At 43.0% G+C, this 17,181-nt stretch overlaps 1 protein-coding gene across 19 annotated transcripts in view; it reads left to right on the top strand.

Moving 5' to 3' along the window:
* The window catches only part of UBAP2L (ubiquitin associated protein 2 like), a 39,090-nt gene that overhangs the window by 12,024 nt on the left and 9,885 nt on the right, over positions 1–17,181 (top strand). For 11 of the 19 annotated variants that reach the window (XM_026485315.4, XM_026485316.4, XM_026485313.4 and 8 more), the window contains exons 9-20: positions 3,320–3,372; positions 4,984–5,069; positions 6,794–6,965; positions 9,945–10,143; positions 10,750–11,027; positions 11,198–11,370; positions 12,351–12,540; positions 13,250–13,304; positions 13,731–13,905; positions 14,236–14,308; positions 15,239–15,434; positions 15,514–15,602. In XM_026485315.4, coding sequence (XP_026341100.1) covers positions 3,320–3,372; positions 4,984–5,069; positions 6,794–6,965; positions 9,945–10,143; positions 10,750–11,027; positions 11,198–11,370; positions 12,351–12,540; positions 13,250–13,304; positions 13,731–13,905; positions 14,236–14,308; positions 15,239–15,434; positions 15,514–15,602 — 1,739 coding nt within the window. Of the gene's footprint in view, positions 1–1,354; positions 1,415–3,319; positions 3,373–4,983; positions 5,070–6,793; positions 6,966–9,944; positions 10,144–10,749; positions 11,028–11,197; positions 11,371–12,350; positions 12,541–13,249; positions 13,305–13,730; positions 13,906–14,235; positions 14,309–15,238; positions 15,435–15,513; positions 15,603–17,181 lie in introns of all 19 variants that reach the window. The other 8 variants (XM_044379205.3, XM_044379208.3, XM_044379206.3 and 5 more) reach the window with 1 other exon arrangement.

Below are 17,181 nucleotides of genomic sequence, written 5' to 3'. Positions count from 1 at the left end.
CTGGATAGGGTGTATATATTTAAGGATATTTTAGGCTTGTGGGATATACCAGGAGGTGTTTGGGAGTAAAAGATACTTTTGCCTTTTTAAATAAGAACAACCTCTAGGCTCCAGAGTCTTTTATTCTTATGAGATCACTAATTTCCTTATGGCTGAGCCAGCACGTGGAGAGCTTGAGACGTTCCTGTAAAGGGGGGAATGATTTAATAGTAGAGTATGAATTAGGCTCTTTGACTCCTTATCCATTTACTTTCCTTGCCCCTTTTCAAAGATCATTGCTCCTGGGGCGCCTGGGTGGCTCAGTCGTTGAGCGTCTGCCTTCGGCTCAGGGCATGATCCCAGCGTTCTGGGATCAAGCCCCACATCGGGTTCCTCTGCTGGGAGCCCGCTTCTTCCTCTCCTACTCCCCCTGCTTGTGTTCCCTCTCTCGCTGGCTGTCTGTCAAATAAATAAATAAAATCTTTAAAAACAAACAAACAAAAACAAAGATCATTGATCTTTATCTCTGTCTTTAGGAGGGTCTTTGGCACAAACAGTTCATCTACTGCCCACGAGGTATTATGTCTTAGGTCAAGTAGGCATCTCCAGTCTTCCTTTCCATCCCTGATGCAGTTTTTGTTTACCACACTGTCTTATAAATGCATTTTTAATACAGTTTTCCCTTTGGTGGAGGCTGAAGTTAAGTTATTGACAAGATGGAGATCTGTTTCAATTCCCTAGACCAATTGGCTAAGAAATGTCTTTTATTACTTTGGAGGCAGAGTTGCTCTTCATTCATCTCTTGATGGCTTTGTAGAGGCAGTGGTAGCAGTCTGAGTAACAAAAGTTACTGTTTCTGAGCTCCAGTTCTTGGGTATTTGGTTTATCATTGGCAGAAAAAAATAATAGCTGTCAAGGGATTTGTTTTCAGTTGTGGATAGAAAATCAGGCATGGAGTCCCAGTCCTAGATTGCAAGCCTTAGCTGTTTTCAGCAAGGATCTGGTTTGGAACGGTGAGGTCTGTGTTTATTTCTTCGGAGTAGAGAATAACAGATTTGGGAGGTTAGAATCAGAAATCTGACCAGTGGCTGAATGAAAAACTGTGTGGTGCTGCTGTCATCTTGTTAGTGTGAAAGAGTTGAGTGTAGCTTCATGTATTTCCATTAATTTCACAGCACGAACTGACTTTTGTGCATGATCTCTTTTTGTGTTCTCATGATAGCAAACTTCAAATTCCCTTTTTTATTTAAAAAGAAATTGAAACCTACCCTTAAAATATCCACAGGTACAGTGGGAATTGTGTTTTGGGGGCAAATGTTCTCATTCATAAGCAAAATTTCACCGGTTGTTTTTTCTTTTCTTTTCTTCGTTTCAGGACTTGATTTCATTGGGGTTGAGGGGTCAAATTATCCCCGAAAATTTGAGACTGCTCCTGGTATGATACATCCAGGCGCCTAACTGCCCCGGATATTTTTATAGATTTTTATGAATTTGAAATATCTGTGGATATGTCATTTTTCTGTCGTCCTGCTTTTTTCCTTTTCTGCCTTTCTCTCTCATACTCTGTGCCTGTTTTTCCTTCTTAAAAATTTTTGTCCATTAATGAAGATTTAGCATTTACATTGACTGCTGTCTGCTGACAGAATGGAAACACTTAACCTGTCATTCAGAGCCTTTGCACTCTTTCTTTTCTTTCGTGCCACCTCAGTACAGCCGCCTTGGCCACGACTGCACGTCCTGTATGGGATCAAGTAGGCATCTCCAGTCTTCCTTTCCATCCCAGATGCAGTTGCGAACGCAAGAAAACATTCCTGCCTTGAGAGAGCCTATCAATAGGAGATAACTAATCAGGTCACTTCCAACTCCAGGATTATGTATATGGACAGATTTTGGATTCCATTTATCCAGGGCAGGATGGATGTCCACGCAGAGGAAGAGTAGTGTCACCAGAGAGAGAAAAGAATGTGCTTTGTGACTTGTTGAACTGAGATTGGACTTTAGTTTGATTTGGAGAACATTGCCATTACTAAGTGCTTTGGAATTTCCCTGGTCCGGTTACAATGCCCTGGGAGAGGTATTATAATGAACATCTTTTTCTCTAGGAAATAGGGTTCTTTCATTATTAAAAGTTTAGAAGAATTTCATTTTATTTTTTAAGATTTTATTTTGAAGTAATCTCCACACCCAGTGTGGGGCTCGAACGCACAGCCCCAACATCAAGAGTCACGTGCTCTACTGACTGAGTCAGCCAGGCACCCCTAGAAGAATTTCAGATGGGTTTTGTAGGTTTAGGATATTTCTCTTTAGTGACAGTGAAATATCTGAATGCCAGACTTTTGTTCTTTTAAGGTTTCTCCATTTGGAAAGAAGGCTTTAAGAGTTAATATGTACTGTTGTTCTAGAGAAGAAAATAAAGGAGTGTTCTTGTCCTTTTCTATAGGCGGGTGGTTATTTCTTACTGTAGACCTTGTTGAAGGGAAGAATCCTGGCTCTCATGGAACAGTTTCCTTTCCTGAGGATCTGTGTATACATGAAACAAAACAAGGGAAATGTGGAAGGTGGTTTGACTGCTGATGGACCTTTCCTGTAGAAACTGTCCTGACCTCATTATTACCACCCTGAGGAGAGTGTACACTTGGCAGTGTCTGCGCAGTGCCCTGGGCAGGTTAAAGGTCATCTTCTGTAGGATTAGGGTTAGGATACTAACTACCAGACACATTGGATTTCTCAGTTTTGGCCAGTGTCTTTTGAAAAGAGCAAGACCCATGAGGGTTTCTTACGGTTAGACCAATAAGATCTATAAACTAACTGCTACTGAGTATACATTTTAAATTGAGTTCCAGTAGCAGATAGTTGTCCGTTCCCTTAGTTTGGAAGCTGGTCCTTCTTCCCTGCTCTTTGTGTTCCTCAGCACTGCTGCTCTCTCCAGACTGCCCACAGTGTTGTCTCATATCGGATGAGTTGGTGTAGTTAATGTTCTGGTTTAAATTGACTGCTGTCATTTCACTTGGATTGACCACTAAGTCGGGGGGCTGAAGGGTTTAAGAGTTTGCCTGGAGCATTGGGTCTGTCCCTTTGTCCCCTCACCCTCGCTGTCTTTGCTGTTAAAACTGTGTAACAAAACCTGAAAGTAGGTGTGAAATCATAATCTTATTAAAACCCTGGTGTTCTGAGGTATCACTTTGTAAGTAGTCTTTTTCTCCTGGAGCCTAGGAAACCCTTCTGAATACTAAAATCTGGTTACACTTTTGGCTGCCAAAATGTTAACACATTAGTGTTTTTTGCACATGCCTTGTACTGTCACTTAAAATCATTTCACTGTATTTTTCCTTATTGCCAGGTGCATGGAGGACTGCAACAGAGGAGTGGGGAACTGAAGATTGGAATGAAGATGTAGGTATTCCCAGGTCATTCCTCACTAGTGTCTTCTATCCCTAAGTGGTGTTTAGGGATAGAAAATGGGTATGTTTCTACCCCTCAAAATTCACCCTTAAGATTCTGACCCAAAACTTTTACATCCAAAATAGTGTTCTGAGCCAGAACATTTCACATATGTTATATGAAGGAGACTGGGCATGAACAGGACTCTGTGGAACCAGACTATGGAAAGGGCAAGTGCACCTGTGTAAGTCCAATATCTGATTGTCGAATTTATCCCAGGAAGAGATGGTGGTTGGGTAGGGCACCAGAAATGGAGTCAGGCAGGTAGTGCGTTGAGTGACAGCTGCTGGTGGCACACGACTCGACTCCAGCTAGTTCCGTTATTTGGTTCACATTCAGGCATTGGTGTATGGTCCTGGGATTAGCTTAGGAGGTGGGTACAAAGTGAAAGATACTGTACCACTTCCTCAAGTTTACAGTCTGCCTGGTTCTGGAACCCTTTTATTTACTTGAAGGCCAACTTTGTAATTGAGATGAATATATAGGACTGGCTGTCTTCCAGCTTGACTCAGCTTGGAACCCTCGTACATGGATGGCACAGAGGTGGCGTGTAAACAAGTTCTGTGAATCACTGGAGTGGTACCTGAGTAAAAGAATTTTGCTGATTCTTGGTCACAGTCAAACTTTTGTTGTGAATTCTACTTTTCAGTGATCATGGATTAACTCCTGTTTTAACATTTTTCAGTCTACTTTCCTGTACTTGTATATATTCAGGCAAGACAGGTCATATGGTGAGAGGGTGATAGGTCAAACTGTTTTGGTTTGTCAGACCTGAGTTTTTAAAATTTCAGTTGCATCAGCATCAGAGGGTGATTCTTTGCTGTTGTAACTGAGCTAGACTGCCTTGTGAACACTTTCTAATATTTGGCTTACCTGTTTAAGCAACTTTCAGAGAATGGTATATTTGGGGGAGAGGATTCCCTCTTTTTAGAGAAGAGATTTTAATCAAAAAGTGGAAACAAAACCAAATCAAGTTTTGAATAGTAGGATAAGTTATTCCCTACAATTGCTTACCTAATTTTCAGGTCTTACACTGCAAAGACTAGGTGTAATAAAGTCACCATTAAGGCAAAAATTGCATATTGTTGAAATTATCCCTAAAAAGACCTTAATTCACCAGTACTTGGGTCCTTACTGCTCAGAAGCTAGGATTTAATTTATTTCTGTCTTTGTCTTGGCTGTAACCTTTCTTTCTTTGAGTGGGGCAGTGGAAGATAAAGTTTGGTTTGGGTCAAGATGGGTATTGGGAACTCTGACGGGAAGGTATAAAAAGGTTTCTCTCTTTTTCTGTGTAAGCATGTGTATTCAGCTTCTAAGTTCAGTGTGCGTATCATGGGACTCCACTATATTTTACCGGGTTTTTTGATTTTACCCTCTTGATGAAATCACTGAGCCTGTCTAGAAGGGGCATGGAGGTCAGTCCACGTAGGGTTCCTCTGGGTAGGTGGTTCTCTCATCTGAGGGGTTCTCCCTTTTCCTTGGTGTTAAATTCCCCTTACCTATGCCAGGTTTCTGACTGTAGCCCACCTAACACCAGGAGTGACTAATCCCTCTGTTTTCCAGCTTTCTGAGACCAAGATCTTCACTGCCTCTAATGTGTCTTCAGTACCTCTGCCTGCGGAGAATGTGACAATCACTGCTGGTCAGAGGCAAGTGTGTGGTAAAGTTCCATGTCTTCTCCCAGAGGGTTCTGGGGAGAGAGCTGTAAGGAGGAGTAACACTGGGCCTTCATAAGCCCCCGTGGTGTCGGTAGTAATGGTAATCAGAGCATACTAGGTTCCTCTTTAGTTGATCAGTAGGTTTATAGGAGTTGATCTACTGAATGGAAGTCCATATATTACAATTTTAAAAATGATTCTCTCCAAAATAGCTTCTTTAATTACATAGGTCAACCTGAATTAAAATTTAGCACAATATAGCTTATCTGGTAATAAGGTAAAGTTAAACATGGAAATGTTTTCATTTATTTGAGTTGCAGAACTGTTCAGTAGCTTCTTTTCTTGCTTTATAATTAAGATCTTTGTCAACTGTCCACAGAGCCTACTCAGTGAAGTGATCCATTTTTACCACAGGATCTGGCTAATGAACTTTTTCAAACTTGAACCCTCGGTATTGGGGTCAGTAGAGGGAGAAACACTTACCAGGAATATTTTTATCCTTGGAAATCCTCTTGGATTATTTCTAGACCTGAGTATGATAGCTGTTGACTCAGAAAGTCCAGAATTGCACTAGAAATAGGATGTTAGGGACATCACACCAGAGGTGATGTATATTGTTTTTCTGACACCAGTTCTTCAATTCTTTGACACCCAACTAGGTGTTCAGTATTCAGTTCAATTCTGACACTATCCAGACTTAGCACAGACCCTAGTTGACACCTTTATCCCATAAGACTGCCCTTGCTTCAGAGGTCAGCTGCAAATGGGTGCCCAGGCTATCCACACAGCTCTGCCTGGCTGACTACAAATTTGGGGATTCTCACAGCCTCCTTCTCAGGTTCAGTAATCAGCTACCATGACTCACAGAACTCAGGGAAGAGTTTCCTTGCCGTCACTGGTTTGTTAACAACCAGTACTCAAGAACAACAGCCCAATGGAAGAGTTGCATTTGGCAGGATGTGGGGTGGGGCACAAAGCCTCCCAGTTTTATTACTTAAATAGGCCTGATTGATTAAACCATTGGCTGTTAAAACCAGTCTGCAGCTCCCTTCCAACCCTAAGAGTAGGTAGAGTGTGCTATGGCTGAAAGTTTTAACCCTTTAATCCCCTTCCTGGTGTTTCTGGTGGCAGCCCCCTTCCTAAAGCTATGTGGGGGGTCGTCCCACCCTGAGTAACCTCATTATCGTAAACTTTGGTTCAGAGACGCTCACTATGGGAAGACTGGGTGGCTCAGTCTAGGTTAAGCATCTGCCGTTGGTCCATGTCATGATCTCTGGGTCCTGGGATTAAGCCCTGCATTGGGCTCCCTGCTCTGCTGGGAGCCTGCTTCTTCCTCTCCCACTCCCCCTGCTTGTGTTCCCTCTCTCGCTGGCTGTCTCTCTACCTGTCAAATAAATAAAATCTTTAAAAAAAAAAAATTGTAAATTTTGGCCCAAATATCAAGCTGCTGTATTAAAACTAACATTTGCTATTCCCTTTAATTGATTTCACTAAATTGAAATATTTAACATTACTACGGATGACAACGCCATTGGAACACAGTTTCGATCCTGTAGTGGCTCTTAAATGTGAATTGTTCTGGTAAATTAAGCATTTCAGGTCTTTGTGTTATTGATGAGTGACCTCGTTTTGATCCAGCCATAATCTGAGTTGGGATTTGGGGAATGCTGGAATGTTCTGTCATTATTTATCAAGATGTTGCTTCTCTCCACTAGAATTGACCTTGCTGTTTTGTTGGGGAAGACTCCATCTTCCGTGGAGAATGATTCATCTAATCTGGATCCATCTCAGGCTCCTTCTCTTGCCCAGCCTCTGGTATTCAGTAATTCGAAGCAGAGTGCCATAACACAGCCTACTTCCGGAAACACGTTTTCTCATCACAGTATGGTAAGTAGGACACATGGTGTCTTCTAACCACATTTTCCTGCCAACCCCAGCACATACATGCAGTACTGCCTTCTGATGACGGAGATGTAAAGCATCCCCTTTTGTCCTCTAAGGAACGTTGGGTGTAGAGACGTAGAATTGGGTGGTAGGGGTGCCGCCAGAGGAGGACTTAGTTTTGGACACACTGAATCTTCTTCTAAAAATGAGCGCGCCTCACTTGCTGAATACTCACCGTGCTGGATGTTATTTGCTCTTAAAGAGGAAAAAAAAGGACTTCAAATTTTAATTCTTTTTTAATCCTAATTAAACTTCGATGGGCGGTTATAGCACTTCCCTATTTTTTGATGGAACAATTGCCATATAAATTTGTTTAAACCAGACATTTCTGGACTAGGCTTCCAAAAACTTGAAGTTTTCGTGAATGTTTCTACTTACTGTTACTCCCTTTCTCTGTAAGCAGGGATAAGAGTACTTGCTTTACCTGCCTTATTGAGCTGTGGAAAGATGAAATCGTGTCGTGGATAAGGGCTACACAAATGTTGGAGCAGCAGTGGTGCTGTTTGTTAATACCTAGATTACTTATGGCATGTGACTTACTGATTCAGTTAAAAAACTCAAGGTCATTAACTATAGCAGTGGAATCATTTAAGCTAAACAAAGATGATGAACCAATTTTTTTTCTTTTCTTTTTTTTTTTTTTTTTTTTTTTTGAGTTGTCACACAAAGGAAACTTTATTTGCAGCAAATAAGGAGATCATGGGGGGACCAGTTTGGTTTTTTTTTTATAGTCAGCAAATCCTGAGAAGAACTACTTTCCTTTTTTTCTTTTTGCTTTTCCCTTCCTGTCTGTTTATTTTTTGGTGGAGGGATACTATAGTTTTAAGAGGTAAGAGACCATGTGTGTGCATATAATTTTATTTTTCTGGTAGTAGGATTATAGTAATTATTTTAAATAGAAAACTGCTGAGCTAGCCTCTAATCCAGAACTGTCAGTTTTAACTGTTGTCTAAAAATTTTTGTGTGTGTGTCAATAGTAATTTGGTGATTGGTGTTCTGCCGTATATGGAAGGTGACAGGTGAGGAAAGGTGGGGAAGAAGGGACAGGGAGCAGAGCGTTGGGATTAAAAAAAGAGAATGAAGTATGCCTCGGTGGCTCAGTTGGTTAAGCTTCTGCCTTCAGCTCAGGTCGTGATCCCAGGGTCCTGGGATCAAGTCCCACATCGTGCGCATGTGTGCACGCGTGCTCGCTCTCTCTCTCAAAAAAAAATAAATCTAAAAAAACCTTTTTTTAAGAAAGGAGAATGAGACAAAAGTCATAAGGGGCCATAAAGATAAGGATATAATTGCCAACCCCTGAGATATATGGTGGGAAAATGTGGTGTAGTGCTCTGTATCTCTTTTAATTGCCTTTTTAATGCCTGGATTATAATTCAAGTTCTGGTATGAAAATAAGTTTTCAGCATATTTCATTTATCTTAACATCCTGTTTAATGTGTCACATGATGTTAAACTAAAAATACCATTGTGTTCTTCCCATTAGCTGTATTAATCAGTATGCTATTTAATGTTTTTTTCCCATTAAGAGTAAATATTAGAGGATTAATTTCCCTTAAGATTTAGTAGATGTAAATAATATAGGAGGTTCTCATTATCACGTATGATATGTGGACATTATCTAATGTGCTATGCCTTTAATGTTAAAGCTCTGCACTTGCAGACTATTTGGTAATCATTGCTATATGAAATCCTCTCTTTGCCATAATCCCATACTTTTAACTCGACTTCTGGTGTTTTTGTTTATATAATCTTGTGATATAGACTGAAGTGGGGAAAATGCCTTACCTTGGGTTAGACAGATTGGTTTTGTATAAGAAAGCACTGCTCAGGGCGCCTGGGTGGCTCAGTGAAATGTCCCTTTTCGTTTGGGCTCAGGTCGTGATCTCAGGGTCAAGAGATTGATCCCTGCATTGGGCTCCGTGCTTATTAGGAAGTCTGCTTGGGATTCTCTCCCTCTGTACCACGCTTGCCCCCCACCCCAGCTTGTGCATGCACGTGCTCTCTCTCTCAAATAAATAAATCTTTAAAAAAAAAAAAAAGGCACTGCTCAGTGTTGATGAGGATGGTATGGTTGGGTAAGAACCTAAGGAAAACTAGATTTTAAATCTCTTAGAAGGTGTTTTGAAGTAGTCAAGGTCACATGGTTCACCTTCTGGACAAGGCTGGTCATCTTACCTGGCAGTAGGGAGTGGGGAGAATCTCCCAAAAGCTTTAAAAGTAAATTTTGCTTTGTTATTCATGATTACCCTGTAGAACTGGAGACATACAGACAAAGCAGGTGATACTTGTTATTTGATTGTCTGGTGCCAAAGTTTTGATAGAACCTTAGCTTCTCTTCTTTGGCTTCTGTGCTAGTTATGAGCAGGATTGAGGTGAGGCTCCAGTTAGTTCTTCTTGTTACTTTCGGCTATTTAGTGGAAGAGGCAAGGATATTAACAGCTAAAGTAAGACTTTATATTAACCTTCATATTAATTTAATAATCACATACTGGTTGATTTAAAACTTTAAAAAGAAAAAAAATTCCCTCTAGTCATTAGATCTTTATCCCTGAGGAGGAAGTGATGGTATAAATTTTAAAGGCTCTCATTTTTTTGAGTGCTTATTATGTGCCATACATACATTAAATGCTTTTTTATGTACATTATTAGTTTAATCCTCCTACAACTTTATGCAGTACTGTTTTCATTTCTATTTTCAGGTGAGGAAAATGAGGTACAGAGAAATTACAAATAAGTTTTCCATGATTATGTAGCTAGGATTTGAACCTATGCAGTCTGACTCCAGAGATCGTGCTGTAAAGGACTAGACTGTGTACTCAGTCTCGTGACATTCTTTACTTGTCTCATCTCTACTGGCTCTCACCGTAGTAGTGAACACATTTGCTTGCTGTAGATTTCTCTCATCTCTGTGTTGATCTACAGGTGAGCATGTTAGGGAAAGGATTTGGTGATGTCGGCGAAGCCAAAGGTGGCAGCACCACGGGCTCGCAGTTCTTGGAGCAGTTCAAGACTGCTCAGGCCCTGGCCCAGTTGGCGGCACAGCATTCTCAGTCTGGAACCACCACCACCTCCTCTTGGGACATGGGCTCCGCCTCACAATCCCCATCGCTGGTGCAGTACGGTGAGAAGGATGGAAAGTGACTTGAATTCTTTTAGCATTGGAGCATTAATGCCAGAAGCTGGTAGGAGTCGAGGGTGGAGAATATGTCTTAAAGTCAGGAGAAGGACAGCCAACTGGCTAGTATCCCATACTGATTTTCCCCAAATCAGATAGGCTGAGTTCAGAAAGCTAGAGAATAGTAAAAAGTTGAGGCTCAGTATCTCTTTAGCAAAATTAGACACATACATAGTTGCAGTCCTCAGTTGACCTGGGAGTTTTTGGATTCTCCCTAGATTGGTTTTTAGTGTTTGAAAACAACACGTTGCCTTTGAGAAGGTACATGGACTTGGCCATTTTAGGACCTTACACTCTAGATATGGATAGTTCCTACATTCCTGTCTTAACACAGGCAGGGTAATTATCCTGACTTGATTAGGCTGTACTTAGAACAGATACGATCCAGTGATTGTCACTTTTAGAAATGAGAGTATGCCCTAAAAGAGAGCCTATTTATATGAGGTACTGAATCTTCAGGGCCTCTTTTTATGGCTCTAGAGTAGGAAAATAGCATTTTTTTGAGGTTTATCAGCATCTTTGGTCTCATACATATTGGGTTTCTTCATGCAGATTTGAAAAACCCAAATGATTCAACAGTACACAGCCCCTTTACCAAACGCCAGGTTTTCACCCCATCTTCAACCATGATGGAGGTGTTCCTTCAGGAGAAGCCACCCGCAGTGGTTACCTCCACAGCCGCACCTCCACCCCCTTCTTCTCCTCTGCCAAGCAAATCCACCTCGGCTCCACAGATGTCTCCTGGGTCTTCAGACAACCAGTCCTCTAGCCCTCAGCCGGCTCAGCAAAAATTGAAACAGCAGAAGAAAAAGGCCTCCTTGACTTCAAAGGTACCTGAACTTTGAGATGGGTGTCATCTTAGGGCAAAAGGGGTGTGGGATTTGGGAGTTGAGATTGTAAGGGGATTATAGTCTGCAAATTTGAAGCAGAGAGGGTTTTGTTGTTGCTGTTGTTAGTCTTACAGTAAGGTTGTAATAAAACCATTACCTTTTCTTTACAGATTCCTGCTCTGGCTGTGGAGATGCCTGGCTCAGCAGATATCTCAGGGCTAAACCTGCAGTTTGGGGCATTGCAGTTTGGGTCAGAGCCCGTCCTTTCTGATTACGAGTCCACCCCCACCACGAGCGCCTCTTCAAGCCAGGCTCCAAGTAGCCTCTATACCAGCACGGCCAGGTAGAGGAAACGTCAATCATAAGACCTTTTTTATTGGGCTTTTACTACTTTTTCTTAGTCTCTTGTTGCTTCCTATAATTCTGAAGAGGCTGAGCCTCTGACTAAGTGAAGGAAAAGTAGCCGATTATAGCATTTTGTTACGCATTTCAAAATACTGTTACTAGGATTATCTGTAACTCTAAACAGATGGAGATATGCCTCTTGGGTGCTTTTAGAGTCTCTGCGCCCAGTTCTTAAGAGGTGTGCATAACACCTCTAAGAGAGGACCTTGGCATCTGGCTAACAATGCCTCTGACACATTTGGTCCTTCGGGGTGGGCCTTATGCCTATGAAGGGTATGACTCTGGCCTCCTACAAAGGCGTAGCATTGATATATCACACAAATTGAAAGGAACCTTTCCTGCCTCCTCTGATAACTATCAGGGAGGGCCAGCATAAGCAATAGAAAATCCTGGAGGAATTTCTGGGACTAGGCTATTTTCGTCAGTCCTTCGAATTTAAAAATATAGGTGTTAGGCCCTAGCCTGTCTGTTGGATCATAATTGCCATTAATTCATGTGGATATTTCTATAAGTTCTCAGGAGAGTTTTGCCAGTAGCCTTATATCTAATAGGGTTTCTGAGAGAGCCAGGAGCTCAGAATTCCTTAAAATGAATATGAGCAAAAAATGACTTTCTTTGTGCTTAGGGTTCCTGTTAGGGTGTATCAGAGGGATCAAGAGTGGTCTGTCCTTTCTGCTTTTGCGTCTTTTTCTTATAACAGCAGAAAGTAGGGTAGCTGTTTTAGTTTAGATCCCTGACTCTTTAGGATGTGGAAATACCTATTGTTGTCAGGAGAAGATTGTTTTTTTACTTGTTGCTGGAAGTTTTCTTTTTGATTATAGTCAAATTGCTCTAGTGGAAGATCTCCACCATTTCCTTAGTATCAGTGGATCTGTTCTGCTTTGTTTCTCTGAGATTTTCCTTCTGCATTCCCCACAGTGAATCTTCATCCACAGTTTCATCTAACCAGAGTCAGGAGTCCGGCTATCAGAGCGGTCCAATTCAGTCGACAACCTATACCTCCCAAAATAATGCTCAGGGTCCTCTGTATGAACAGAGGTCCACACAGACTCGACGGTACCCCAGCTCCATCTCCTCATCACCCCAAAAGGACCTGACTCAGGCAAAGGTAGTGGCTTTATGAGTCCCTGGGCTCTGGTTAGGACAATATTGGGCAGAGTCTCTTCAGTGCTAGTGTTTTACTTCTTGACAAAATGGTGCTGGGATACCTCAGAAGTGCGGATTGAGAAGCTGGAAAAAGCACATTTTTGTGGTTTGTGAAATTAAAAAGTTCTTTTCAGCAAGCCTGGAGATTCAGAGCCAGAAAACCATTCTCCTTGTAGTAAAGATTTTGTTCTTTGTTCAATGTCAAATAATTGTTTACTTTTCTGGGAAGATCTGAGTGCTAGACTTTTGGGTGTGTATCAGTAGACACCTTGCTGTGTCTCAGCCCGGTGAGGGGACAGCCTGTCCCAGAGGTGCTGTGGAGTGATGGTCAGATGCAGCCAGCACAGTGGCTGGTTTGGCTGAACTGTCGTACTGCCCATCTGCCCCGGGGCCCTAGACTGAGGCCTTTCCTGTGTCTCTTCTGGGTTTGGGATCTCTCGAGCAGTTTGAGGGTTGCCTTCTGCCGTGGGTCACACAGGATTGGCATACCTTGTTTTCGTTTCCATTTTAAATTCTTGTCATTTTGTTTGGATAGTCTGCGTTACGCTAATACTTTGGTTAGCTTGCAGAATTCTCTGAAAGATTTTTGATGAACATTAAGCTGAGTCAGTGCTAATTTGACCTAGTCGCTTGAGTTTGTCTGTTTCTTACTCCTCTGTTTTTTACACCAGAATGGCTTCAGCTCTGTGCAGGCCACGCAGTTACAGACCACGCAATCTGTTGAAGGTGAGTGTTTTCCAGGCTTTTTCCTCTACGTTGTAGTGTTCCCCCCCCCCCCCTTCGGTATTTTTTGCTCTTTTTAGGTTATAGTGAGAAGAGGCCCGGCTCTTCGGGTTGTGGTCTTCGTCTGGTGCTGCCTTGCTGTTTAATACCAAACCTAAGTTTTCAGTTTCTTTGTTCGGAACAGTGATAATACCCTTGGTTCCTTTTGTTGGATAAACGAGATCAGTGCTCTGAAATGCTTGGAATTTAAAAAAAACAAAAAACAAAAAACGGGGGGAGAGGGGCTACATAAACACACACAGTCCATTATTAAATAACTCAACAGTCTTGGCTTGGGGACAGCCTGGGACTCTCATGACTAGGAGTCATTTCTTCTCATAAACACTCCCTTTCCTCTGATGAGGTGAATTATTTATTCTTTATTTCCAGGTGCTACAGGCGCTGCAGTGAAATCTGACTCACCTTCTACTTCTGGCATCCCCCCTCTCAGCGAAACGGTGTCTGCAGCTTCCTTACTGACAACAGCCAGTCAACACTCATCCTCCCTGGGTGGCTTGAGCCACGGTGAGGAGAGTCCGAATGCTACTACCACACAACACAGCAGGTGATTGGGGTCGCGGCAGGATGTTGGGGCTGGGAGGAGCAGTAATGGGGCTCTCTGCCTCTGTCCTGTCCCTGCCGCCTGGCAGGGGCCATGTTAGTGAGCTGGATGGCCTGAAAGCTACGGGAAGTATAAGCAGAGGAGGCCTCTTCTCCCTTCTCAGAAGCCACTCTCATTGTGTCTGCTCCCTACCCTTGGCTGGCCACTGTGCCCCCCACGATCTCCGCTCTCCTTGGTCCTGTATTCCGTCTCATCTCCTCATCTGTGTTCTTGACGGAAGCTCCAGGTCACATAACCATAGCACTGTGGCTGATGGCAGCCTCTTCTTTGCAGCACGTTATCCACGCAGCAGAATACCCTTTCATCATCCACATCTTCTGGGCGCACTTCTACATCCACTCTTTTGGTAAGTGTGATGCTGCAAAAGAGGAAGTGTGGTTTTCTTAGACTTTTCAAGAAGGGGATTCTTGGAAATCTCTTCAGGAGGTGGCAGAGGCAGGAGAATCCAGAAATATTATGGAGTTGTTGGGTCAGTTCCCTTAACCTGAGTCTTTATGTGACTTTTTTCTTTCTTCTTAACACCGAAGTGGGTGGGTTTTTGTATATTCTGATAAATGCTGTAAGAATGTCCCTTTCTCACTGGTGTGGCTGTTCTCATTCCTTGATTTGAGATATGCCGAACATGGCTGCTGAAAATCATCAATGTGAGTCTGGGCATCCTATCAAAGTGGAGGCCAGATGAAAGCTTTTGCTCAAATCATTAATTTCACTTTTGTGATTTAGAAAAACCACATGTGGAATTAGGCTGAGATGGTAAGGAAGACCCATTCTGGGCAAAGGTGTCTGGTTTGCCAGAAACCGAGGGAAACATAATGAGTGCTAAGGTTTCCTTTTAGTCTCTTTTTCCTCAAATATACTTTTTGAGGTTCAAATTCATCAGAACTTGCTGAACTAGTGAAGGAGAATGTGGGAGAGAAGACCAGGACGTATTTCCTTAACTTAAACTGTTCACTGGTCAACCAGCATTGGTTTCTGGGGTGTTTGTCCCCACTTGCTCTGCTGCCTCTCTGACGGGGGATGACGTGCAGTGGGTCTGTTGTTAACTACCCCCTGCCTGACGAGTCTTGGGAAATGTGCAGCTGGAGGATAGTTAGTAATTTATTCTAACTCCTTTGGCAGAGGACACCCAGAACTCTGCCACAGTCTTTTTAATTGGGAGGCTGATGTGCTCTCACCAGCAGAAGGGAGTGTGCATCTCTCTTGACCTTTTTTTTGCTAATCACTGTTTTGCTAACCACTGTTTCCTCCTGTCTTCCACCGCTCCCCCTTTTTTAAGCACACAAGCGTGGACAGTGAGGCGAACCTCCATTCTTCCTCCAGCACTTTCTCCACCACGTCCAGCACGGTTTCTGCGCCTCCCCCAGTGGTCAGTGTCTCTTCTAGTCTCAACAGCGGCAGCAGCTTGGGCCTCAGCCTCAGCAGCAACTCCACCGTCACAGCCTCGACTCGGAGCTCAGTTGCTACAACTTCAGGTAGAAGGTGGTTGGCATTCCTCTGGGACAGAGGAGAGAAGTAATTGTGTGACAGGATAAAAATGATTTCTCTTTTTAGGAAAAGCTCCTCCCAACCTCCCTCCTGGGGTCCCGCCATTGTTGCCTAATCCGTACATTATGGCTCCAGGGCTGTTACATGCCTACCCGGTAAGTGAGACTGAAGCACCTTCTGCAGATGATGAAGATGAGGTGGCTACGCTCTACAGCTCTGGCTTCAGGTGGAAGACTAACTAAGTGCAGGATAAATGAAGGTTGTAACATATAAGCAAACAGGTTTTTAATCTTTGTAGTTTGGGAAGGACTAATCGTTTCTAGAGAGGAAGGACTGACAGAAGCCATGTCTTCTATTGTGTATTTTCTCTGCATGAAACAGATTCTGGGGGGCGCCTGGGTGGCTCAGTTGTTAAGCGTCTGCCTTTGGCTCAGGGCGTGATCCCAGCCAGGGTCCTGGGATCGAGCCCCAGATCGGGCTCCCTGCTCCGCTGGGAGCCTGCTGCTTCCTCTCCCACTCCCCCTGCTTGTGTTCCCTCTCTCACTGGCTGTTTCTCACTCTCTGTCAAATAAATAAATAAAATTTAAAAAAAGAAAAAGAGAAACACAGATTCTGGGCCTCTGAAGCTAAAGGCCAGAGTGTCTACCTGGAATCCCTTTCCATTTCTCAGAGAATTATTTTCTCTGGTTGGATTGATTCCTTGTCTTGGAGGGTCTTTGCTGGCTCTGACCAGTCAGAGCAGAGTTCCCTGACCCAACTATCTGAAAGTAGGCGACGGACACTGGTAGCTTTTTGCCCTGGTGTATCTTCTGTCAGATTCGTGGATTTGGTGTCTATTAAGGTGAAGGGTATTTATTTTGAAATGTTTAAAAAGACACCTGTTCTTGTTCCTCAGATAGAGTGTCTAGGTGAATATCATACAGAGGGAAACATCCAGTAATGTTTTATATATATTTTAAGATTTTATTTATTTGAGAGAGAGAACGCACGAGTGGGAGGGGCAGAGAGAGAAGAGAGTACTTCTGTCTTTTTTTAAAGATTTTATTTGAGAGAGAGGCAGTGAGAGCGGGAACACAAGCAGGGGGAGTGGGAGAGGGAGAAGTAGGCTTCCTGCTGAACAGGGAGCCTGATGCGGGGCTCGAACCCAGAACACCAGGATCATGACCTGAGCCGAAGGCAGACACTTAACAACTGAGCCATCCAGGCGCCCCAGAGAGAGAGAATCTTAAGCAGATTCAGTGCTGAGTGCAGACCCCAACATGGGGCTCAGTCTCATAACCCTGAGATCATGACCCGACCCAAAACTGAGTTGGATGGATGCTTAACCAACTGCACCACTCAGGCACCCCTACACATTTTTTAACAATAAACGTGCCACCTTAGTACCCATACATTAGAGAAAATGAGTAAAATGTGAATCCTTTCTGAAAGAGATGAATTTTAAGCCGTATTTTTGGAGGCTGTGACAGAGTGGTAGAATAGAGAGTAAAGTAGGTTGTTCGTATGTGGCTCCTGTCTGTCCCACTGCTGCCTAGGAGGGGGGGTGTTGGGCAGCCTAGTTGAAACAGTGTGGTACGTACATAGTTCAAGGAAAGCTTTAAGACCTTTCATGAATCACTTAATTTCTTTGTATTTCACTTCTTTCCTCTTAAAGGAAACTGAAGTAATCTATGTCCTGTTCTTCCTAAGAATGACTTATCTTGTTTCTTAGCACCTTGGTTTGCTCCTGTGGTA

Source organism: Ursus arctos, unplaced genomic scaffold (genome assembly GCF_023065955.2).
Source record: "Ursus arctos isolate Adak ecotype North America unplaced genomic scaffold, UrsArc2.0 scaffold_2, whole genome shotgun sequence".
Classification (NCBI taxonomy): domain Eukaryota; kingdom Metazoa; phylum Chordata; class Mammalia; order Carnivora; family Ursidae; genus Ursus; species Ursus arctos.
This window is presented reverse-complemented; position numbering and strand designations above follow the sequence as displayed.